General features: G+C 35.1%; 2 protein-coding genes across 2 annotated transcripts in view; both read left to right on the top strand.

Moving 5' to 3' along the window:
* The window catches only part of LOC107739737 (matrix metalloproteinase-17-like), an 88394-nt gene extending 68157 nt beyond the window's left edge, over positions 1-20237 (top strand). The window contains exons 5-11 of the mRNA XM_016551938.1: positions 1379-1555; positions 6759-6861; positions 10488-10570; positions 11340-11492; positions 12890-13147; positions 16743-16928; positions 20125-20237. Of these exons, the coding sequence (XP_016407424.1) occupies positions 1379-1555; positions 6759-6861; positions 10488-10570; positions 11340-11492; positions 12890-13147; positions 16743-16928; positions 20125-20237 (1073 nt within the window). The remainder of the gene's footprint in view (positions 1-1378; positions 1556-6758; positions 6862-10487; positions 10571-11339; positions 11493-12889; positions 13148-16742; positions 16929-20124) is intronic.
* A 2382-nt stretch (positions 20238-22619) lies between these two features.
* Positions 22620-25842, top strand: part of LOC107739710 (serine/threonine-protein kinase ULK1-like) — a 29586-nt gene continuing 26363 nt past the window's right edge. Inside the window, exons 1-3 of the mRNA XM_016551915.1 lie at positions 22620-23254; positions 23649-23741; positions 23841-23882. Coding sequence (XP_016407401.1) covers positions 23165-23254; positions 23649-23741; positions 23841-23882 — 225 coding nt within the window. The 5' untranslated portion in view covers positions 22620-23164. The remainder of the gene's footprint in view (positions 23255-23648; positions 23742-23840; positions 23883-25842) is intronic.

Genomic DNA, 25842 nt, shown 5'->3' with positions numbered 1-25842 from the left:
TGGCTCAAAATTATTGATTTTTCTTATATGCCAAAAATCATTAGCATATTAAGTAAATATCATGTTCCATGAAGATATTTTTTAAACTTCTTACCGTAAATATATCAAAACTTTTTTTGATTAGTAATATGCATTGCTAAGGACTTCATTTGGACAGCTTTAAAGGCGATTTTCTCAATATTTTGTTTTTCTGCACTCTCAGATTAGTTGTATCTTGGCCAAATATTGTCCTATCCTAACAAACCATACATCAATGGAAAGCTTATTTATTCAGCTTATTTATCAGCTTTCAGATGTTGTATAAATCTCAATTTCCAAAAATTGACCCTTATGACTGGTTTTGTGGTCCAGGGTCACAATTGTCACGGTATGCTACTGTGAGGAGCACGGAGCGAGAAGACGCAGATTCCAATTCAAACATACAGTCTTTAATTATATCCAGGAAAACACACGTTGACATTAACAATTCCAGACAAGGGAGAACAGAACGGGCTAGAACTCAAATAGGGCAGATAACGAGGGGCAGACGGGTGAGGAGGATAACTAATAACAAGGAACAGGTGACTACTAATAATGAGAACAAGAACCAAACCAAATAAGGACAAACAGGAACATACACATGACAACAATATGTATTTGTATAAATTAATATATTGAAATTATTTCAACACACTTATAGTGTACTGTTAAATGTGTAAACCTAAAGTAAAATATAAAACTATGGGAATCAGTAAAATAAAATAATTTGTGGTTTATTTAATTATTTAAATAATGTAAAAATTCTCATTTATAATTTGTATAATTATTATACATTTATTTTAATTATTTATTTTATTTTATATACATTTATATAAAATCTATTTATTTGTATAAATTAATATATTAAAATTATTTCTACTCACTTATAGAGAACTGTTAAATGTGTAAACCTAAAGTGAAATATAAAAATATAGCCATCAATAAAATAAAATAATTTGTAATTTATTTCATGATTTAAATAATGTAAAATGTAAAATTTATTATTTGTATAATTAAAATTCATTTATTTATTTTTTTCATTTTATATTAATTTTTAAAATGTATTTTTATTTTATATTTTTCCACTATTTCTTTCTGAACAACTCAGAGGTGGTCTTATTTATTTTATTATTTGATATTTATTTTGCATCATTTACGGATTTATTTTATTTAATTTTTTATGTTTTTTATTTTACACTGTTATTATCTGAACATTTAGCACCCACTTGGTGTCTGGGTTTCTGTAGACCCCAGTTTGAAAACCTCTCATCTAAGCAATACTTTCTTCCTCTGCTTTGTTATTATGAAGAAAAAACTTTTTTCTCTAACATTTCTTCTTTATTCTGTCTTTTCTCATCAGATTCTCATGGAATGGACCTTTTCGCAGTGGCGGTGCATGAGTTTGGCCACGCCATAGGGCTCGCACACACCTCTGCCATTGAGTCCATCATGCGCCCTTACTATCAGGGGCCAGTGGGCGACCCGCTGAAGTACAACCTCCCGTACGAAGACAAGATTCGCGTCTGGCAGCTTTACGGTAAGAACGTCCACCCCTTGGTCACGTCTGGCTTCTTTCTTTCTTCCTGTACCTCCTTCCTCTCCATCAGTTAGCTGAAAACAGGCGCAGTGGCAGACTGGCAGACTGTGTGAGCTGAGATCTTCAATCAAACACGGACACCCTGCTATCACTGTTTGAATCTCAGATGCCTTGGCATTGTTGGAGAAACTAAAAGTGACAAGTAGCGACAACTCGAAGGCACAGTCTCTCTGCAAGACATACAGACAGATAGATGCTGTAATCTGTCAACAGTAAACACACAAGGATGACACTAAGAATGAGCCTGCTGATAGCGCCGTTACATGCGCTGTCTGCGTCGTCTTATTGCCATATATATATATTCGTATTCGTATTGAACCGTTCGGTATGAGGCTTTCGGTTCGGTACGCATTGCAAACCAAACAATTCGTTGGACTAATCCTATTACATTTGGAAAATAAAAGAGCTTAAAATGTGTGAAATATAATGTTCTCAGTGCCACTGCGCTCAACAAGGCAGCCCAAACAACATAACTGTCCAGTGGCGTAGTGGAAGGCCCCGTGATAACCTCCCCTTGCTGGGTTGCATCGAAACATGATGATCTTGTGTCAACATGACGATAAAAACATCAATTATTGGCAATATTAGGAGTATTTGGCATTTCCAATTAATGTGGCCTGTTACATTCTTATTTTTATTAGACCTATTATTATTATGAAGTTACTTTTATTATTAAATTAAACTTACAATTAATTTGCCCAACAATATTACCGCATAACTGACGCGCTGCGAGGATAATAAAAGATTAGGCTATTTACTCCTCAATTAAAATGTTAAGGTATTTTAAAACAAGTCTATTCTACAGTGAATTAAATGCCTATAATTAAAATATTAACACTGTCAAAAAAAAAACTATGAAATAAAAAGCCTTAGCGTATTTCAAGCACCGACTCTCAAAAATAACCTGTTTAACACGAAATACGTTTCTTCTCATTTTTTTTCAATACGTACGGGCCACAAGAAAAATATTAAGGGAATAAATTAAAACAGTTAGCATGTTGAAGTAGATTCGTCTTTCGTCGTTTCTGAGAGAATATGCGGCGTCCAAAAGCTCCATCATTACTCCTATCTATATATATATATATATATATATATATATATATACAGAATTAAACATGTCTGTATAGTTTTATATATATATATATTTGAATACAATAAATATTATATTCATTATATTCAGAAATATTATTATTATTATTATTGTATTAATTTATTAATGTGCCAACCTCTGTTATTTTAGTATCATTGAGATACTAATATAGATTTTATTAATACTTTGAATTAGTTTTTATTTTTATATTTTCCATTTTAATTTTCTTTTTTTTGTAGTAATTTTTCAGTTTTTGTCATTTCTATTTTTTATTTTTTTTTACACGTCTATAGTTTTTAAATATAGTTTGGAAATGAGAAATGCTGCATTGGCAACTAGCTGAAAAAAAAAGTTTATTTTTTATTTTTTTATTTTATTTCAGTTAACAAATTCTAGTACCAGAGTATACTGATAATGTTTTAATGCTTTTCGTTTTAGTTAACTATAATAACCCTAGTGTCAACATTTAAAACCGTGTTGCTGAAATAACATTAGCCAAGTTTCCATCCAGCTTTTGCCCTGTTTTGTTATTGATAAAGAGAAAAGATAAAAAAACTTTGCGAAAATTGCTGTCTACAGCCTGTTTCCATCCAACTGGCCTTTTACCGATAAAATGCTGTGCGTGATGATGTCATCCTTAAAAAAAAATGAATTGTCTCAATTAGCAGCCTAAATGCAGAATTCGGCTCATTTTTGTGATGCGCTCTTGAGAAATCGGCATCCTGTTTGTTTCCTTTATTTTACAAAAGCACAATGTTTTGATTTTATTGTGAATGTACACAAATAAAGGAATATTTAGAATAGTTTTGAATAATGTCTTACTCTCATATGACCACAAATGAAAGAGTATAGTAACACCGTGTCTACACCGGACGCGACAGTTGCCTTGCCGCTCGCGTCCGGTGTAGACGGAAGTTCTTTCCACTTTTAAAAGGAAAAAAAACAACAACAACAACAAGTGATCGTGCCGGCGCCTCACTCACGTAGTTAAGTATTACTAACTGGACAACGCAGCCTGTTCATTGTCATAATAAAATACAGTCAGCCAAAATTGAAAACCATGTTATTTTAGTTCCCCTCACTCCACAACAAACTTTAAATTTAACGGTAAAACAGAACTCAGCACAAAACAAGAATAAAAAAAAGATATAAGAAGCTACTAACAAGCCAAAACGAATTAATTTAAAACTTTGTACTTTGCGTTCCAATATCCACTTAAAACAAAATGTGCTTGGCATAGTAATATCACGGGGGTACGGTGGTCACACTGAACGGCATGGACTACAGGCTATTTAAACTGAGCAGTGCAGTGTAAAAAATAACGTAAACGTAGGCTACTAAAGGAACATCAAATTAAGATAAGTATGTTTGAGAGGTAACTTGTCTTTTTCTTACCAAATTTAAAATAATTTTAGATGCAATTTAATAATATGAATAAGATTTAATGCGCTTTTGAACTACAGGGAATGGGTGCTTTAACGTGAGCAACACCATGAACTCGGATGCTTCCTATAGGCTAATTCTGCCATGTGACACCACATTTATTTGCGTTAAAGCCCCTTTTCTTGACAAAAAGTGTTTCCAAACAATTTTTTGGGACATTTGAAGTATCGTTATAGAATTTATGCGCTAAAGTTAAACGGAAAAAGATAATGTCGACACATGAGAAATTTTATCGATAAATGGCATTTCCATTAGCTATATCGGTAAAAATTGAAGCGCTAAATATTTTTTCGTTAAAAAATCCTTGGATGGAAACCTGGCTATCGAGGGGATTGTACTATTGTAATATCATGTTGTTAATTCCCTATATACTTTAGTTATTTAGCTATTAGTTAGTTAATTGGTTTAGTTTGTGTTTTAGTGAGTTGGACAACACTTTATTTTAAGGTGTCCTTGTTACATATGTTACATGTACGTACTATTATAATAACAATAAATTATGCATAATTACATACAAATAAACCAACCCCTAATCCTAACCCTAACCATATAGTAAGTACATGTAGTTAATTAATATTACACAGTACTTAAATGTATAATTACACTTTAACAAGGACCCCTTAAAATAAAGTGTAACTGTGAGTTGTTATGGAAAGAGTGCATTCACATCACTTGCACATTCTGACTGGCATGTAAAAGTGGTTCAGCTGTTTTCTGCATTTCCTCCATCCCTTCCCACTCACACTACCTTGTTTTTAGCTGAAGTGCCCATTGTAATTTGCAGTGATTGGCACTGCATGCCCCCTCTGCAGGCTGCCCTTTTCTGTGATCCCACCAGGCAAATAACGGGCCCTAAACGAGGGGCACAAAGAGCAGAAGTTATTTGGTTTGTATAGGGGCACTATTGATTTAATTACATGGCTTTGTTGAGCCAGGCTAGGAGCACAGAGATTAATTGGTCGTCACCATGATTTGGACCCTGCTAATCAACATGCAGAATGCCGAACGCCGCTGCAAACACACATGGTGGGAAGCAAAGAGATAGAGAGAGTTATATATAGGGATGAAAGGATCAAGATGGGCTCAAAGACAAGCAAATACTGCCAGGAGCTCTGGAACTCAGAGTAGTAGGTGAACGCGGGCTTAATACATCCCTGTTTCTGCAGTTTAATGATTATGCACATATCCGGAGTTAAATACCACTGCTTTTTGTCCAATTAATTAACCCTTACGTTCTGCTGAGGTTGACTTTACTGTCTTTATTTTAATAATAGTATTTCGTAGTTGACTTATTTTCCATTCAAATTCTTTTAATATGTTCTTTTGCTTCTCAGATGGTTCTCCTGAGAAAAAGATTCCAGTAATCTCAGGTGTCTTCTTGTGTGTTTCATCTCAATAATGCCTCAAGTTGTGCTCTGTCATTTCAATATGAACTGAACTAAATGGTCTCCAAAGACCAATTTATATCAGCCATGCTATCCACACCGATTTTGTAGCTCAATTCTGTTACTGTTTATCAGCAGCATGGTAAGAGTCTCATCGGTCTCCTTTTTTAGGAGAAATATCTGATACCAAATTAATAATTAAAAAACATAACAGAACTAAGAAAAAAGTAATAGTTTCATAATTAACCTTGTGATTTTATTTTCAGCTCTAGCTAGCCGCTTTAGCTAGCCTCGAGCCGCTTTAAGCCTCTGTTGTACCACAATGTAAGTGAATTACCTGCTTCAGAGGTAAAAAAAAAAAAAAACACTTGTTGACACTTTACAATAAGGTGCCATGTTAACATTAGCTAACTACATTACCAAAAACTAACAGTGAAAAATACTTACAAATCTTTTTAGTCTTAGTTAATGTTTATTCCGACAGTTACTAATACATTATTAAAATCAAATGTTGTATCTATTAATGTTATATAATGGACTTGAGCTAACATGGACTAACTATGAACTAACGTTAACAAAGATTAATAAATACTGTAACAGTGTATTGTTCATTGTTGATGTTAGTTAATGCATTAAATATAGGAAAAAAATGGAACCTTGTTGTAAAGGGTTACCAATTATTGTGTTTAATCATTTTTCTTACCTTGGGTCACTTGATGGGACCCCAAACATGAGTCGCATACTGTAACATTTTTGATGAAGGATGTTGTATGCGTGTTTTTAAGACAACATTTTGTTTATAATAAGTTATCATATGATTATAAAACCTGTTAAGTATCAATTACTCACAAAATATGTATATTTTATATGTTTTTGAGCTATTAAAAGGTCCCCAAACAGGTTAAAATTTAAAGGAATAGCATTCTTTGAAAATAAATAGTATTTGATTTGGAACAAAGTAGAAATGAACTTTTGTTGGTTGTTAAACATTGTCCTCATTAGCTTAGTTTTATTTTTACTTGCACATTATTACTCATACATTTTCTCTGTCTTTTGTGGCAATGGTAGTTTTGCTAAACTCATTTTATGTGACTGGCTGTTATCTCTATTTTTGAGTGTAATAAGGTTTGTCAAAAAGTGAAGCACACACTTAGTGTGTGTTCCTCTCAGAAATGTGCCGTTTTTATGCTTTTACGCAAGCTGAACTCGCCTTGTGTTTTATCAGGTGTTCGAGAGTCCGTATCGCACACAATGCAGCCAGATGACCCCTCTCAAACGGCCGAACCTCCCGTCCTGCTTGACCTCCCCGAAAACAGATCCACGATACCGTGAGTCAACAAGCGCGCACCCACAAAACCCACACTCCTCTGAATATTTTGAATTGCAGAGGTAGTGGTCCATCATTTAGAAGGAGAGTATGTATGGACTTCATAATCCGCCTGCAACTGCACTCAACCTTCCTGAAGCAAATGCCAGAATGACACAAATTACAGACTCAATTCCTGACTCCTAGTAAGCAAGCATTTAGCTGCTCTGAGAGCAGCATGCACCTCTCTATTTCCTCTCCCTCCATCATCACGGCAGATGTGTGAGACAGGTAGATTTGGTTTGACAAAGGTCAGTAATATATTCCTCTCAGAGAGCTCAGCTAATAAGCTGTGAATGAAATCTTTGTTAATAAAGTGTCAGGCGAGTTCCGGCTCACAAAAGCAGCTCTGTCACCGTAATTGCTCCATCATTAGCATCCCAGCCACGTCAAAGTGCTAAATCAGTCATTAGCCGAGGGGATAACACATTCAGAGATTCTGTTGCAAGCTGGTGATAACATCTTCATTGATTTGTCCAATCTTAAACCAAGAACATAGTAAGGACATTCGAGTCTGGTTGCACATAGCCATAGTTAGACAAAAATAATAATGTACTGTACAGACTTACAGTAAAAGTGCTAATGCTTTCAAATTAATATTAATATGTGCTGATTTTAAACTTGATATTTAAATGGTGGCATAAGAAAGCAGTGCATATTTTAGAAAACCTGAAAAATGTCTTGAGATAAATACATTTACTATGTTAGCTGTGGTATACACTGTTATTTTATTTTATTTTTTCCATATTTAAATTTTTATATATTTTATATAATTTAATTTATTTTATTTTTGATTGCATTTACTTTCAATTTTTTTAATATTTTTCTCTGATACCAAATTAATAATTAAAAAACATAACAGAACTAAGAAAAAAGTAATAGTTTCATAATTAACCTTGTGATTTTATTTTCAGCTCTAGCTAGCCGCTTTAGCTAGCCTCGAGCCGCTTTAAGCCTCTGTTGTACCACAATGTAAGTGAATTACCTGCTTCAGAGGTAAAAAAAAAAAAAAACACTTGTTGACACTTTACAATAAGGTGCCATGTTAACATTAGCTAACTACATTACCAAAAACTAACAGTGAAAAATACTTACAAATCTTTTTAGTCTTAGTTAATGTTTATTCCGACAGTTACTAATACATTATTAAAATCAAATGTTGTATCTATTAATGTTATATAATGGACTTGAGCTAACATGGACTAACTATGAACTAACGTTAACAAAGATTAATAAATACTGTAACAGTGTATTGTTCATTGTTGATGTTAGTTAATGCATTAAATATAGGAAAAAAATGGAACCTTGTTGTAAAGGGTTACCAATTATTGTGTTTAATCATTTTTCTTACCTTGGGTCACTTGATGGGACCCCAAACATGAGTCGCATACTGTAACATTTTTGATGAAGGATGTTGTATGCGTGTTTTTAAGACAACATTTTGTTTATAATAAGTTATCATATGATTATAAAACCTGTTAAGTATCAATTACTCACAAAATATGTATATTTTATATGTTTTTGAGCTATTAAAAGGTCCCCAAACAGGTTAAAATTTAAAGGAATAGCATTCTTTGAAAATAAATAGTATTTGATTTGGAACAAAGTAGAAATGAACTTTTGTTGGTTGTTAAACATTGTCCTCATTAGCTTAGTTTTATTTTTACTTGCACATTATTACTCATACATTTTCTCTGTCTTTTGTGGCAATGGTAGTTTTGCTAAACTCATTTTATGTGACTGGCTGTTATCTCTATTTTTGAGTGTAATAAGGTTTGTCAAAAAGTGAAGCACACACTTAGTGTGTGTTCCTCTCAGAAATGTGCCGTTTTTATGCTTTTACGCAAGCTGAACTCGCCTTGTGTTTTATCAGGTGTTCGAGAGTCCGTATCGCACACAATGCAGCCAGATGACCCCTCTCAAACGGCCGAACCTCCCGTCCTGCTTGACCTCCCCGAAAACAGATCCACGATACCGTGAGTCAACAAGCGCGCACCCACAAAACCCACACTCCTCTGAATATTTTGAATTGCAGAGGTAGTGGTCCATCATTTAGAAGGAGAGTATGTATGGACTTCATAATCCGCCTGCAACTGCACTCAACCTTCCTGAAGCAAATGCCAGAATGACACAAATTACAGACTCAATTCCTGACTCCTAGTAAGCAAGCATTTAGTTGCTCTGAGAGCAGCGTGCACCTCTCTATTTCCTCTCTCTCTACATCTTGACAGCAGACACGTGAGACAGGTAGACTTAGTTTGACAAAGGTCAGTAATATATTCCTCTCAGAGAGCTCAGCTAATAAGCTGTGAATGAAATCTTTGTTAATAAAGTGTCAGGCGAGTTCCGGCTCACAAAAGCAGCTCTGTCACCGTAATTGCTCCATCATTAGCATCCCAGCCACGTCAAAGTGCTAAATCAGTCATTAGCCGAGGGGATAACACATTCAGAGATTCTGTTGCAAGCTGGTGATAACATCTTCATTGATTTGTCCAATCTTAAACCAAGAACATAGTAAGGACATTCGAGTCTGGTTGCACATAGCCATAGTTAGACAAAAATAATAATGTACTGTACAGACTTACAGTAAAAGTGCTAATGCTTTCAAATTAATATTAATATGTGCTGATTTTAAACTTGATATTTAAATGGTGGCATAAGAAAGCAGTGCATATTTTAGAAAACCTGAAAAATGTCTTGAGATAAATACATTTACTATGTTAGCTGTGGTATACACTGTTATTTTATTTTATTTTTTCCATATTTAAATTTTTATATATTTTATATAATTTAATTTATTTTATTTTTGATTACATTTACTTTCAATTTTTTTAATATTTTTCCATGTCATTTTTATTTTCTATTTATTTTATTATCTATTTTGTATTATTTTATTTTTACTTTTTCATTTTGCTTTTTTGTTTTATATAACTTTATTTTATTTTATACCATTTTATTTATTTATTATATTTATTTAATTGTTATATATATTTTATATTATATTTACTTTATATTATTTTATTTTGTAATTTTTTTTAACATTGTTTTTTGTTTTGTTTTATTTTAGTAATTATTTAACAATTTGTTTTGTTTTGTGGTTTTTTTGTTTTTGTATTTTTTGGCGTGTTTTTTATTTTTTGTTTTGTTTTGTTTTTGACTGAATGCAACTTTTCCCCTTTCCAGACAGAAGTTGTAGTTAAGACATCTACCAGTAGGGCCTAACTAGACCATGTAAACCAGCTAAACCTTGACACCTCGGGTATTTTTGAAATAATTGATCTGGATCATGTAATTATTTAAAATTATGCTGCAGTGAACTTATTCTGCATTACTCTGAGGCTGCATGACCACCTCGAGGTGTGCTTACAGACTAACTAAAGTTGAAAAAGTGAAAAAGCATAATAGGATCCCTTTAAATAATTCAGTGGTCTGTCGTCAATTATTCCTTCCATAATAAATGATTTACTCATGTAGAGACACAAACACTTCTACTAGTGAAAATCTTATGCTCTACCTTCACATGCCTTGCAAAGCCATTTGTTTAAAGCTTATCCATTTCATTTATTTTCTGTTTGTACTACCTCACAGACCTGCCCCTGATGCCCCTGACAGATGCACTAGCCACTTTGATGCTGTAGCCCAGATTCGAGGGGAGGCCTTCTTTTTCAAAGGTAAGAACACCCTGAAGTCCAGTGAAATCAGTAGCTATTAGCAACAGACCAAGTATAAAGTATACACCCTTCTGTGTGTATAAAGTACAAAATATCAATAAAAACAATCTTAATTGGTATTTTGTGTCTTGTTTTCCAATTATCCAAATATCTTGGATCTTTAAAATAAAATGAATTTAATAGAAAAGCATAACTGCATGAGATATTATGACTAAAATTGATATTATTGTATTAAGATATTAATAACTGATATTAAGATACAATATATATTGAATTTGAGTTTATTTAATTGTATTTAATTTTCTTATCTCATTAGAATTATAGAAGGTGAAGTTTAAACACGAAAGAAACTATTTTCTTTTTTTATTTGCTTATTTTTATTATTTATTTATTTTATTTTTTGCATTATAATACTCAGATTTGTGGACACAATAAAACATTATTTAATTTTTTTTTCATGATGCAAAAATCTTGAACTTGGACTGCTGTGAAATTGTTTTGTTTTCCTGTTTAGTCATGAATGCGCTGTCTTCAGACTACTGCTGTCTGCATTTTGATATATTATCATTTGTGCACTGTATTTGCTTGGCTGGTTCTGCCAGCTGGGCACCCTCCTACCCACTGCCCCCGGCCATGCACACATTCCATGCTTTATTAACCAATGTCCCTTATACATAATATTACATATCATATGATAGCACATAACTACACCATAAGCTTACATAAATGCACAAAAACCACACATTCTTACTGTCAAACTTCTTGTCAGGGAAGTATTTTTGGCGTCTGACACGTGAGAAGCACCTGGTGTCATTAAGGCCAGCTCAGATCCATCGCTTCTGGAGGGGTTTGCCTGCCAACCTGGTCAGTGTGGATGCTGTATACGAGAGACCTGGAGACCATAAGATAGTGTTCTTTAAAGGTAAATGCCTGGATTTAATCTTTTATGAAGTTAATATTTAATATAACCCTTTGATATAACCTTTACTTTAATTATTACTCATACATCTTGACTGGTTTGTCAGAATTTCTCACCTTAAAGGAGACATATTATGCCCCTTTTTACAATATGTAATATAAGTCTCTGGTGTCCCCAGAATGTGTCTGTGAAGTTTCAGCTCAAAATACCCCACAGATCATTTATTATATCGTTTTGAAAATGCCTATTTTGAGTGGAAGCAAAAACAAGCTGTTTTTCATGCCTGTCTCTTTAAATGCAAATGAGCTGCTGCTCCCCGCCCCCTTTTCCAGAATAGAGCTGTGCCATTACAGCTCGGACCTGCTAAAAACATCTGTTTTGGTTCTGATTATCATGTTTGTCGCGCTGAAAACATGCGTTTTAAACCATATGAGTTTAAACTTCTGATATGTGGTTTTCTGAGTGCACACATCCGAAGCACACGGACAGAAAGAGGCTGTCACAGCATGTGAGTACTAAACTAAGTTCTCATTCACACACAAGTTTACGTTAAAAACACACACGAGTTCCAAAAACAGTCGGTTATGTCTGTGAAGGTAAGCAACTGGGAAATAAATCACGTTTATTTTAGATCTGTGTGGCAGACCAAGTGAGCGAAATCAGACGCGCTCGTTTTTCAGACGCTTGCAGAAAAAGGCTTACCAAAACAAAGTTACTGAGTTAATCTTTTTCAGGTTTCCTTGGTTGGTAGATGCACCGGGGACCTGATTATAGCACTTAAAACCTGGAAAAGTCAGATTTTCATGATATGTCACCTTTATGTATTGCACTTTGGCACATAACTCATTCTGAACTGGATGAGTGCAACACCTTAGCATTGTGGTGTCGAGTTTTGTGCAACACATTTAGAAAATGTCCATATCTAGTATTGCACTGTGTTTGTTGCTTTTGGCAATCAGTAATCTGTGGTAATTCCACAGTTAAAGAGATCAAGAATGTCTATCAAAGGCTCTTTAAAATTATTTCAAAAAGACCTTCTGATAATGTAGTTAATTCCAGACATTTTAAACAAAATGCTCCCTGGAGCGTAAACACTCACTCTTAGGAAAATTCTCGAAATGATTGAAATTTAACACTCTCGAGTTATGTAAATGTCATTTTTAATAAAAGAGTTAGACTATAAAGCAAACAATGTCCTTCAAAGATATAATGCGAGAGTGTTTTGAAGTCGTACCTCAAATCCAATTTCAGCTCAAAAGCATGGAGGTAAAAAGAACACGTGTTGTATATTTAGAGCATTTAAATGTATTTCACAGCAGGTCTGTGTTTTCTAATCTGGTTTGCTGCTAATGAAGCCTACAATTTTCCCACCTCACAATAAGTCGTTCTCACTTCCCTAGGTGGGAAATATTGGGTGTTCAAGGACAATAATGTTGAAGAGGGCTACCCACGACTTGTCACGGACTTCGGACTGCCTGCGGAGGGAGTGGATGCCGTATTTGTTTGGCTGCACAATGAGAAGACCTACTTCTTCAAGGACAGCCGTTATTGGCGCTATGATGACCATCTGCGGCACATGGACCTCGGCTACCCAAAAGACACGGCGCTGTGGAAAGGGATCCCATCTCAACTAGATGACGCCATGCGGTGGTCTGACAGTAAGTATTGTGAATCTTGAATTTTAAGCAGTTCTCCTGGATGTTATCTTTTAGAGCCACAAAAAAATTTATCGTTTTCCTTCCAGCATGAAAAGACCGACATGAATTTCTGTGCTTGTCTAGGCTGGTTCATACCGGTTCGCTGTTGAACTAGGTGGAGAACAGCATAGCCATGCTAAATGTAATGATACAAAATGTTAAAGATGCAATGAAATTGTAATTCAGAGCATGTCTAGCTTTAAAGGGATAGTTCACCCAAAAATTAATTTTTGTCATCAGTTACTCACCTTCATCTCATTCCAAACCTGTATAAGCTTCTTTCCTAAGTTGAACATAAAAGAAGTTATTTTGAAGAATGCTGGTAATCAAAGAGTTGATGGCCCCCACTGACTTCCACAGTATTTCTTTCCCTACTATGGAAATCAATGGGGACCAACAACTGTTTGGTTCTTTGAAATTCTTCAAATTATATTCTTTTGTGTTCTACATAAGAAAGAAACTTATACAGGTTTGGAACGACATGAGGGTGAGTAAAAAATGACAATTTTCATTTTCGGGTGAACTATTCCTTTAAGACTGTAGATATGCTCTCAGAAGTTGACACAATCAGCTGTTAGCAGATGTGAAAATTTCAATTGTACTATCTTTTTGAAAATGGACCAAAAAAAGTTGTCTCATTTTGTACACGTAGATGTCTATAAAAAATGGTCTCTGAAATGAGAACATCCTGCCACCTAAATAATTAATACTGTGTAAATGCTCCCAAAATAGCAATAGCAAGTAGCAAATCATGTTTTTTCCAGGCCATGACATACAGAAAAAGCTGTTAGCACCTCAGCATCTGTTATTTTAGTATTATTTGTACTATTATTTATAGTATATGCTATTAAATATTTGAATATTTTTATTTTTCTATTTTCACTTTTTTCTTTTAGTTTTATTTTTATTTGGTCATTTTGTTATGTGCTTTTATCTTTTTTGGGTTTTGTAATATTTTTTTAATATTATTTAGTTATTATTATATTTTTATTTCAGTTTTATTTTTAGTAATTTTTGTCATTTTTTTTATCAACTTCAACTATTATTTCAGTTTGTTGACATGGCAGCATTTAAATTTTTTTTATTTTAAGTCTATTATCTAGTATGTATATTTTAATTATATTTCAATGAACAAAAGTTTTTATATTATTAACTAATTAGTAAATAATAGCAACACTGTTCAGCATCCAGCTCCCAGCTTCCAGTTTCAACTGAAAACACAGGAAAGGAAACTAGGCTTATCAAGAAAATAAAAATTCTTAAATTAGCTACAAAATTTAAATGTGTGTGCTCATATTATCTTCCATCTTGTGCAGTATCCAGTAACATCTCAAAAATTACTCTTTAATGCGTTATACATCATATAAAGGAACGGTTCGCAGTTTTATGACCCTGATCCGCCTTGGAAGATATGATTTTATTTGGGTGGAGAGGATGTTAGCCAGGCAGGTGTTTTGATTGTGTGGTTGTCATAGCAGCAGTTTTGAGCTCTATGTGAGCTGAATGGAGAAAGGGGCATAATGTCCTGTCATGCCTAATGCACGGCATTGTGCTTAATGCACAGCGAGCTCCTCATGGTGTCCTCAAGGATGAAGAACAGGCATTTGAAATTCTGTGGTGGATCGAATCAAGCCCGTGTTAAATAAAAGCTAAGCACTTTCATGTAAAAACACACATACAGCTTCTTTTATTTCCTTTTTTCCATGTTGTCTATTACACTAATACTGTAAAAATTGAGTAAATGCATGCAATAATTCAAAATGTTAACACTATTAACCCATGTATTAAATTTGACCAACCCATTGTCAGCATATTCCAATTATACAAAATGATTGACAGGTAGAAAGTCTATTTATGATGGAGAAAAAAATGCAGGCCACTCTCTCCTTTTCTATTGCTTTTCACAGAGCTTAGGACCGGCACGTACTATTTCTCAGAATACATATTTCAGGGATATCTATTAGAACATTTTATGATTGTTATCTCCAAAGATTTATTGCTTCCAGCAGCTGTAATTAGCATTAAAGCATTTTGAACATGTTTTAAATGTCATGTCTTAATTTATTTTTTTCTTAGCGTCTCATGCCAAATTTTTTTTACAAATGACAAGTTAGGGACCTTTTAGACGCATTTAAATTTAGTTTGCACTGTTTTATCCACCCTGAGAAATCATCTTTGCAGCTAATTCACACACAAGCATAGTTTTAGGCTCCACTTGACGTACCAGACCTTTTTCCCTGTGGTTCCTCTGTAGGCTGAGTGAGGGGCAGAGAAGGTGTCTCATCAGGTGTTGTTCTCGGAGGCTTTGCCAACCCCACAGGAAGAGCTCTGAACGAGGAGTGAGAGCAGGCCACACTCTAAAGTGACAGTCCCTGGCCTCCATGGGAGGGAAGAAGTATCAGCCTGAGGAGGAGCTGGCAACAGTATCCTGTTCAGATAGACAGCACTGAGGGCCAATTTCACCTGCAGAGCGAGACAGAGAGAGATAGTAAAGCTCTTGTTCAGAGGGGACAAATGCAAGTATTAGGCTGAACCGGAGGAATAGGCTTTCATCAAGTGGCAAAATGTGTTTGTGATTCTAGACTCTATCTAGAGGGGCTATTGTCTTGTGTCTCATCCTCCATAACACATGATTTATTCAGCTGTCAGTGTAGAGTGTTAAAGAAATAGATTTTAAAAAATCAAATTCTGTCATCATTTACTCACCCTCAAGTCATTTCAAACCGATGGGACTTTCTTTCTTCTGTGGAGCACAAAAGGAGATATTTAGCAAAATTTCTGTGCTGCTCTTTTCCATATAATTAAATTAGGTGGGGACCAAAAACTGTCAAGCTCAAAAAAGGAAACAAATAAACATAATCTGTATGAATCTGTGCCCTTTTCTAAAGTCGTTTGATAGCTTTATGTGAGAAAAAAATACAAAGTATTTAACAATGTCATAAAGTAATATTGTTATTCTAAATTTTTATTTATATAACCACTTATGTATAAATGTCAGTTAAAAACAGTTCAGGGGTTGTCAGTTGTTGCATCTAAAATATTTATTGAATATTTATCCCCGGGATAAATTATATATCTTTTAATTTGATTGTTTTCATTTTAAAATTATTTTTAATTTTACATTTTTATGATTTCATTAATTATTAGCTTTTCATCAACTCATGAACCCCCTGCAGTTCCCTCGGTTAATTTAGTGTTTATTCTTTTTAATGACAGTTTTTTTTTCTGTTTATATTTTTTTGACAACCAATCAATTCTCCGACAACTAGGACAGTCTAAAACAGACCACCAGTGTCCACAGACTACAGTTTGAGAAGCACTACTCAAAGCACAACATATTCTGAATCTCCAATATTACTGGGGGTCAAGCCCCCCAAGGCTCAAATTCTAGTATCACCCCAGGTGGTCTCAAAACAGGAAATAGAGTTGACAAAAGCCACACTGGGAAAAGTGAAACCATCATGATGTGTATGCCAGATGAAAGCAGGTCTGAAAAATCCATTCTACGCATCAACCTGTATTTTATTTCCTTATATTTTCCACTTTTTCTTCTCAGGAGCGTCATATTTCTTCAAGGGAAAGGAGTACTGGCGTGTGGCGGGCAGCGATATGGAGGTTGAAGTGGGTTATCCGCGTCCCATCGGCAAGGATTGGCTGGCGTGCACAGAAATGCAGTCGGACTCCCCAGAGATGCAGAACAACTCGAACACAAGGCTACATGGGCAGCACCGGGTTCCTTATTGTAACCGTCTCCTCCTCATCCTCTCTGATCCACCTATTCCCAGTGTCTTAGCATCTTTTTCTTATTAGTCTGCCTTGTTCTAAGCAAATTATATTTACTCTCATCTTCAGTACTGACTGTTTTAGTAATAACCACCACAAAATCATCACTCTAAAGCAATGACAGTTACTTATAATTTCAATTGACTATTTTTTTTTGTAATAAACACCACTATTGTTTAGTGCATCAAGGTCATGCATGAAGCTGGATTCACAATGCCTGGATCTCCACAGCTAGAAACATTTGGTTATACAATTATTTTAGTCTTGTTACAGTCTTTCCAACAGTTCCCACAGTCCGAAAGAGTTATGAGAAATAATTCAACAGACTGGGAGAATGTTTGACTCATATCCTGGGCTGCTGAGAGTGCACTCTGATTATATATGTAAAGAAATGCTTATATAGCCTACTATATATAAATACATATACATATATATTTAAGGCAAATACTTCTATGGCAGTTGCAAAAACATTGTACATTCTGAGCTGTCTTTTATAAGGTTAAATATTTTTGTAGAAAAATAAAGAAGAATGAGCGAACTTGCGTGATGAGTGCCGTAATTTCATGTCACACAGAGACTAAAAGCGAGCTCCACGCTGCTTTTCCCCACAGACATGACAGCTGCTGTCACGCGGTTCCCGCCGCTGTTTTTTGTGCACCACATTCACCTAGAGATGCCAAAATAGCATCACGCCACCAATCAGAATTTTATTAGCACCCAGAGCTCTGTTGGCATGATTTTCTTGTTTGTTTATGTGCAGACATCCTACATGTATTCTGCTGTAACTTTGTTATTTTGTGCCTGTCTTACTGTACATCAAGGACAACGCATATACATTTCACAATGGGTATGGAAACTAACCGTCGCCTTGGCAACGAGCCCACTTCGTGCCATGTATGGGAAAAGCTGTAGAGGTTGTTTGCGTGTGTCTGAGTGTGTGCGCGTGTGTGTGGGTGCCGATACAATGATGTTTTAAAAAGTGCTGAGAGTAAAACTAATGACTTCGAATGATGTGTCAGTTACCTTCCGGTGGCGATAACCGAAATACTTTGAGCGGTAAAATGTTTCAACAAAGGTTCCAGTGCTGCTAATTACCCGGCTGCCTGGAGACCGTCGGCACCCGTGGGTAAGCAGAGTGGTCATGTTCCAGTGACTGAAACTACATTTATTCAGCCCACGGACATTGTTCAGGGATCCTGTGAAGTACCGCCTGAAATTTCAATAGGTTTGGCTTTACCGCTTTCTTTGAAGGTAAAAACACGGTCAGGCTGATTCTACACCCGTGCTTGAGCGGAATCAAGTGGGCGGATGTAGTCCTATAGCAAATCCATATGGTTCAGCTGATTTATCATGTCGACCAGGGTTGGACAAAATTCAAAATGGAGAAAAACGGGCTCCTTTTCAGTTTGTGAGTGTGAATTGGAATTGAATTGGACACGCTACACAAATTTACTGAGTTGCAATTAAAAGAAATTCAACATTGATAATGCATTCTAAGAAATAAGGTGTTTTCCACAAAAGTTAAAGTATGATAAAAAAAATCTATTGCTTTAAGATCGAATATCTACACTGCAAAAAATTATTTTCTAAGTATTTTTGTCTTGTTTTCTAGTATAAATATCTAAAAATTCTTGAATCAGGATGCGTTTACTTGACAAGTAAAATGACTTAAGACATTATGTCTTGATCTCTAAAAATATTATATAATTTTTTTTTTTTTTTTTTTTCTTAAAACGAGTACAAATATCTGCCAATGGGGTAAGAAAAATAATCTTGTTTAGCCTTTGCATTAAGATTATTTTTCTTACTCCATTGGCAGTTATTTTTGCCTGTTTTAGGCAAAAACTAACAAAATTTGGATAATATTTTCAGAAAACAAGACAAAATATCTTTAGTCATTTTACTTGTCAAGTAAATGCATCCTGATTCAAGAATTTTTAGATATTTATACTAGAAAAAAAGACAAAAAATACTAAGGAAGAAAATCATTTTTTGCAGTGCATCTATCAGAGGTGTTTCTATCTATCTAAATCCATCCATCCATGAAAAAGTTTTTTTTTTTTTCCCATTTCTATTAATTTTAATTCTGCTTTAGTTCAATTTAAAAGGCATTTCTAATTCAGTTCTGAATGGCGCGCAACCCTGATGTCGAAGCTTGTCTTATCATCAAATGCATCAAATTTACATAATACAATATAAATCTCTCTGCCAAAGCAGCACCAGCCCCCTCTTACTCATTCCTCCAGTGGTTGTATAGGCATAGACTCCGGGTGTTTTGAACACATTGTATGACAATTACGAGCAGTAAGAGTGCCGCTCGTTCCTCACTGGTGCTGTAGGGTTTTGGACTGAGCCACAGCAGGGGAATTCACCAGATGGTTTAGGCAGAACCAATCCATTCCCTTTTGGGCCGTTGCAATTCATGAAGCCACCGTATACGGCAAGCCAAGTGCACACAAAATTCGAGGTCTGTGCTGGTATTGGTGATAGACAATTTCAGCAGGCAGTCATGAAGAGTCACCCACCTGCATGTCTCAGTCCCCAACTGACAGTTTCTGATAACCTTTTGGCTCTTACACGTATGAGGAGTAGTTCAGCTCAGTGGCTGTGTGAGTGATGGTTTGTTTGTCATGAGTTAAGCTTCTCCGCAGTTCCACTTGATAAGCTGACAGGTGACTCATGTGAACACTATGGATTTACCACTCAGAGGTCTTTCAAGGAGCAGCAGCACTTTGATCTCCACCGTACATCTGTGACATTACTTTCCTACAGCTCTGCCTGCTGGCCTCATTGACACAGGAGAGCTCTGGCATCCATAACATGAATTTATCTCCAAACGTAATTTTCCATCTTGTTCAGCTGAAGCCCTTTTGATGCAAAGTGACTGATCATGAAAGACCTTTGAGTACAAAAAATTTACCGGACTGGATCCCTAAATGTGAACAAACAGGGCTGTTGTTGAGATCAGGAGCAACAAGAGTGAAAGGAACCAGCATAAAAGCAATTTGAAGGCTTTCACCGTCATGGTGTACTGCCAGCACTTGCCTTTCCACTCCATGAAGGGCAAGAGCCAAGCATATCAGATGCAAAACATGAAAGAGTTTTAAGTAACCTTGTTGAAATGGGTCACAATACAGGATGCTAAATGCTCTCAGTTGGTCTTCCAAATGACTCGCTCCCAGACCAATTCCAGCTGCCAAGCTTGTGCATTGAAGATGCTGTTGTCCTCAAGGCTCTGAGTGTTCTGCAAGCCTGCATCACCCTCTAGTGGTTGAATTGGATGCCAAATTAGATATTGATTGAAGTGTGTAATCAATTTAACAAGTAATAGGCCTATCAGTTCTCATAAGATTAGGAAAAGTCATATTTATAGAATGGCATTACTACAGTGTTCTAATATACAGTACACTACTGTTCAAATATTTGGGGTTGGTTGGTAAGATTTTTTTTTATGTTTTTGAAAGAACTCTCTTAAGCCTCATTCAAACTGTCAGCCCAAATCCGATTTTTGTGTAAATCCGATTGAAATCCGTTTATTATGCTCACCTTTTATTATGCTCACCAAGGCTGCATTTATTTGATATATAGCAAAACAGTCAAATTGAAATACTATTACAATTTAAGATAATGGTTTTCTATATTAATGTATTTTAAAATGTAATTTATACCTGTGATGGCAAAGCTGAATTTTCAGCAGCATTACTATAAGCTTATTTATTTAGTCTTCAGTGTCACGTTTATTTGAAATAGGCATTTTTTGGAACAGTGTAAAAGCCATTACTGACACTTTTGATTTGAAAATGTAATGTGCTCTTGCTGAATAAAAGTATTACTTTCTTTCAAATTGAATGATTACCATATTCATGTTATTTCCATAGTATTTCAAGGTGCTTCAAAGAATGTCCAAACAATCAAACAAATATGGTATTACCATGGTACTGTGTACAAGTACATGATGTAGCACTATTTCATTTTATTTTCATTAACAAACCCTGAAGATAATATTGCACTTTGCTTTCATGTCATATTGTATGCTTGCTGAGACGTTTACATTCTAGTGAAGCAAAAACTTCTCCTTGACTATGTATTCAGTTTCCATCTCTATGTTATTTGCAGTGAATGCACGGCTCTCTTACTTTGCAGGTAGAGTAAAACATTATGGCTAAGAAGGTCATTTCTTTCAACTGCTCGTTTACAAAGGCTATCTTATTTCTAAAATTTCAAAAAAGTATTCAACAAACAGCCTCTATATAATTCCCAGACTGTTTCACCAAATTTCAGATTCACATAGAAACACTGCCCACCCCCTGGAATTCATGTCAAGATCACAGCGGGGCCCTCTTATGCATATATATGAATAAAAGTAGGCCTGAGTGTAGTGTTTTAAAAGTAGGCCTAAATGTTTTAAATAACGTTGTCTCCAAAACTCTTCACTAAAAAGTCTAAAATCTACATAAAGTAGCAATAGCTTTTGCTGCCTGTCTACACTATTGTGTTTTTATTTGTTGGTTATTTTGCCTCAAACAATTCAAACAACTGAGCTCAGACTGGCCCATAATTTTGCTATTCCAAACTACTACACGATGGCACATGAAGTAGCCTACTCTAGTCTACAGAATACCTAGATGCACTTTGAAAAGGTGGCTAAAATATTTCAGAAGCTTCGAATTAAGTTTTAAGTAAACATTATGGCTAAGAAGGTCATTTCTTTCAACTGCTCGTTTACAAAGGCTATCTTATTTCTAAAATTTCAAAAAAGTATTCAACAAACAGCCTCTATATAATTCCCAGACTGTTTCACCAAATTTCAGATTCACATAGAAACACTGCCCACCCCCTGGAATTCATGTCAAGATCACAGCGGGGCCCTCTTATGCATATATATGAATAAAAGTAGGCCTGAGTGTAGTGTTTTAAAAGTAGGCCTAAATGTTTTAAATAACGTTGTCTCCAAAACTCTTCACTAAAAAGTCTAAAATCTACATAAAGTAGCAATAGCTTTTGCTGCCTGTCTACACTATTGTGTTTTTATTTGTTGGTTATTTTGCCTCAAACAACTGAGCTCAGACTGGCCCATAATTTTGCTATTCCAAACTACTACACGATGGCACCTGAAGTAGCCTACTCTAGTCTACAGAATACCTAGGTGCACTTTGAAAAGGTGCCTAAAATATTTCAGAAGCTTCGAATTAAGTTTTAAGTAATTATAGACTAATTTTATAAACACGTGTTCAATGCTATTCGCTTGTTTTCTTTGTAACGTTAGTTCTGCTGTTGTCACAATATATTTTTGCTGTGTCTTTCTGTAAGAACACTTGTTACTGTCACACTTGTTACTGTTGTGTAACACTTGTTACAATGTTACAGTCAATTTGAGTTTTTTTCCAGTAAAAATATTAAAACTGGTAAAGTTACATTAATCGATGATTTACTGTTAAAGTGAATGCAGTGTAATGCCGACTGAATTCCAATTGTAAACCCACTGACATAACCCGACTCTCTTGCAGTCTACTTATTGATATTAATATATATACAAAAATATTTCCATCTCATTACTTCATGTTGGTTGATTTCAGGTTCGTTTGCTTTTTGTTTATTTTTGTGTTGCAGTGACGCGAACGTGACAGCGCTTCCTTGACGTCAACACCGATCCTGGGTGAAATGGTAGTGCGCATGCGCAGCGCTGCAGACCTCGACTAAATTGAGGTCTTTGTTGAGACCAATAGACAAATCTTGCTCGAGCTTTTCAGATATCTCAGGGATATTTGGTGAAAAGACAACCGTGTTATATGCAATCGCGACTCTGCGAGCCTGACGTAACTCCGAACACGAACGCGAGGATATTAGCAGAGCTGACAACATCGGATGTACACAAACAAACCCATCGCTAGCGTTTTGAGGTGGTATTTTTAGCGTAGCTCGATTTTATTTATTTACCAATCACGACAAGCGGTTTGCCGACATGGGGAACTGTCATAATTAAAAGGAGTAGATCTCCTCTTCACCTCCAGGATATCATGAAAGAGGAGAGGGGTATTTGTATGGAAAGGTTGCCCATGGCACGCAGAAGTGGGGTTCAACTTTCCAGCAGCCTCGTCCAGACTGAGGAGAAGAGGGAAGCAGAAAGAGGATATTTGTGGGCCAGCTTTATTTCACATAAATAGTCAAGCTGCAATATTTGGGATCAGGTGGGAGATGGAGACTGTCGGGAAATTCGAGTTCAGTAGGAAGGACCTTATAGGACACGGTGCCTTCGCTGTGGTATTCAAAGGCAGGCATCGAGAGGTGAGAAAATATCATTTAAAAAATATATATTGCATCATTTTCGTCTGCATGCAGAGGTGTGATTGTATATTGATAAGAATTTGGTTTCTGTTTTCATACTGGTTGCAGATCTGACATACCACCTTAAAGGCCTCGAGCACAACAGATGGAGACTAGAATAAGAGATTAAATGTCCAGTATTATAGAGAGATACGCATTAAACCCATTACATATAATACATTTTCAAGCTTTTAATGTGTCATTTTCGTTTTTAGAGATGACAGTTAATCAGAGACTGTAAAACAATAGATCTGACCCATAGACATGCACGGGCATGTCTATGGTCAAATATGTTTAATACAATGTAGACTGTAAGGTGATTATGGTTAACAGCTAAAATCATTGAACTTTTCAGAAGCATGATTGGGAAGTTGCTGTCAAATGCATAAACAAGAAGAATCTGGCCAAATCTCAGACTCTTCTGGGGAAAGAGATCAAGATATTGAAGGTACGTTCTGGTTGTATTGGCTGGCAATACACTGTATTTCCATTACATAATAATAATAAAGCATTTGTGTGCAAATTAATTCTTATTTGTTTTCTTTAGGAACTGAAACATGAGAACATTGTTGCATTGCATGACTTCCAGGTAGGTTGCATTACTCTGCAGATGTTTGGATGGACAGTTTTTAATGCAATCGTCTAGAGAAAGTGGTTTTGTTACAACTTTACTTCTTCAAATACTATTAAGTACAAATATTTTACTTGTTATAATGGGCTAAAGAGGGCTCAGATGTATGTTTTACCATCCCCAAGGCTGTATCATGACTTCCTTTGCATTGATTGGTTAAAAACAGTCACATGTTCTTCTATTCGCATGAAGTGCACTTGTTTTTAATGGCTCTGTTGCAGGGCATTGTGGGTATTGGAGTCTTGGTTACACATTTACATCTTAATATATAGACCTAAAGATGACAATGTTTCTATTGTGTAATGCTGAGAATGCAAAAAATATGCAGTAAAAGATGCTCACACTTTTTTTTAAATACCAGAAAGAGAAATTGTTTACTCACTCGACTCAGCATTCAGGGTTCATTGGCACTTAGTAAAAGCCTTTCTTACAACGGTGCAAGTGAAACCTGTGTAGCCAGACTGGTGAAGTGGTTTCATTGATGTGTTAACACGTTTTTCAAACACCTGGGTTCTCTGTATTTGCTCTGCCCTGGGGTCATCTTGAGGTTAATGTTTTAGGAGTGTTTTATTGGTGTAAGTTAAAGCCAGTGGGAGTACAAAAGACATGCAACTTGGACTTCTAACCAGTTGTAAATTATTTGATTTGTCTCTTTTAATTCAATGTTTGTTACTCACTTCTGGAATTATAACCATAATAATTTGATGGACTATAGTTATTCCCCATGTTATTAAAAATAGGATAAAAAAAAGATGAATAAATAATTTATAAAACTATTAGTCAATAAATTTTTAAATCATTAAAATAAATTTAAAAATAATAAAATTTATTATTAATAAGCTAAAGTTTTTATTAAAAAACAAAAAAAAAATGCCTATATTTTTGTTTAATTGTTTTCATTTTTAAAGGGTTAGTATGAAATGAAATGAAAATACTGTCAAATCATTTACTGATCCTCATTTTGTTCAAATCCCATAAGAGACATTGGTTAGTCTTCAAAATGCAAATTAACATTTTTAAAAAAATATATATATAAAATTAGTTTTATGGGTTTGAAACGACATGAGTAGAGTTTAAATTTTTGGGTGAACTATCCATTTAAATGATGTTGTCTAGATATCAGCATCAGTCATTGAAAATCCCTGTCGATCAAAACTACTGTGCTGTCATGTGACGTGTTAAATACCATTTTATCTTGATATATACCATGTTACTGAAAGATTACCATATACATGCAGTTTACGTGGTACCGTTGTACTTTTTTTAGTTATCATTTACAGTTTATACTGAGGTTTGATGTTGCTTTTGTCTCCACTTCATTCATGACAATTTGGTGAAAGAAGGCTCACACTCTGGTGTTGCTTTCAAAAGGTACAGCTCAAGTGTCTCGGCACATTTCCGCCACATGCTTCTCTGATCTGACCTCTTCTCACATCTCCTGGATAGTCACACCACTTTCTACTGTGGTGTTGGCTGTCTGTGAATTGAATGCCATTAAAGTTCGAGTAGTTCTTGCTAGAGCCCGACCGATATGGGTTTTTTGGGGCCGATACCGATATTAGGGAGTTTAAAAAAGGCCGATATCGATATATCGGCCGATATTCTTTGTGTATATTATAGTACAGTACCAGTCAAAAGTTTGGACACTTTCCCATTCGTGTGTCCACACATTTGACTGGTACTATATATAGAATACAGTATATACATAAACAGAATATATATATATATATATATATAAGCAAATTTTTTGCAAATGATCACTCAAATGTGGGGATCAAACACTTTATAATGACGTGACAGAGATATGTAATGGAGGCAGGGCATTTAACAATTTAACAATAAACTTTATTATCCAAAATGAGTCTGACATCAGTGCACTGAACAGTAAAGTTGAAGTTTATTCAACTTTAATTCAATT

This window comes from Sinocyclocheilus rhinocerous, unplaced genomic scaffold, assembly GCF_001515625.1.
Source record: "Sinocyclocheilus rhinocerous isolate Xijiao unplaced genomic scaffold, SAMN03320098_v1.1 scaffold585, whole genome shotgun sequence".
NCBI lineage: Eukaryota > Metazoa > Chordata > Actinopteri > Cypriniformes > Cyprinidae > Sinocyclocheilus > Sinocyclocheilus rhinocerous.
Note: the sequence above shows the minus strand (reverse complement) of the source record. Positions and strands in the feature narration are given on the sequence as shown.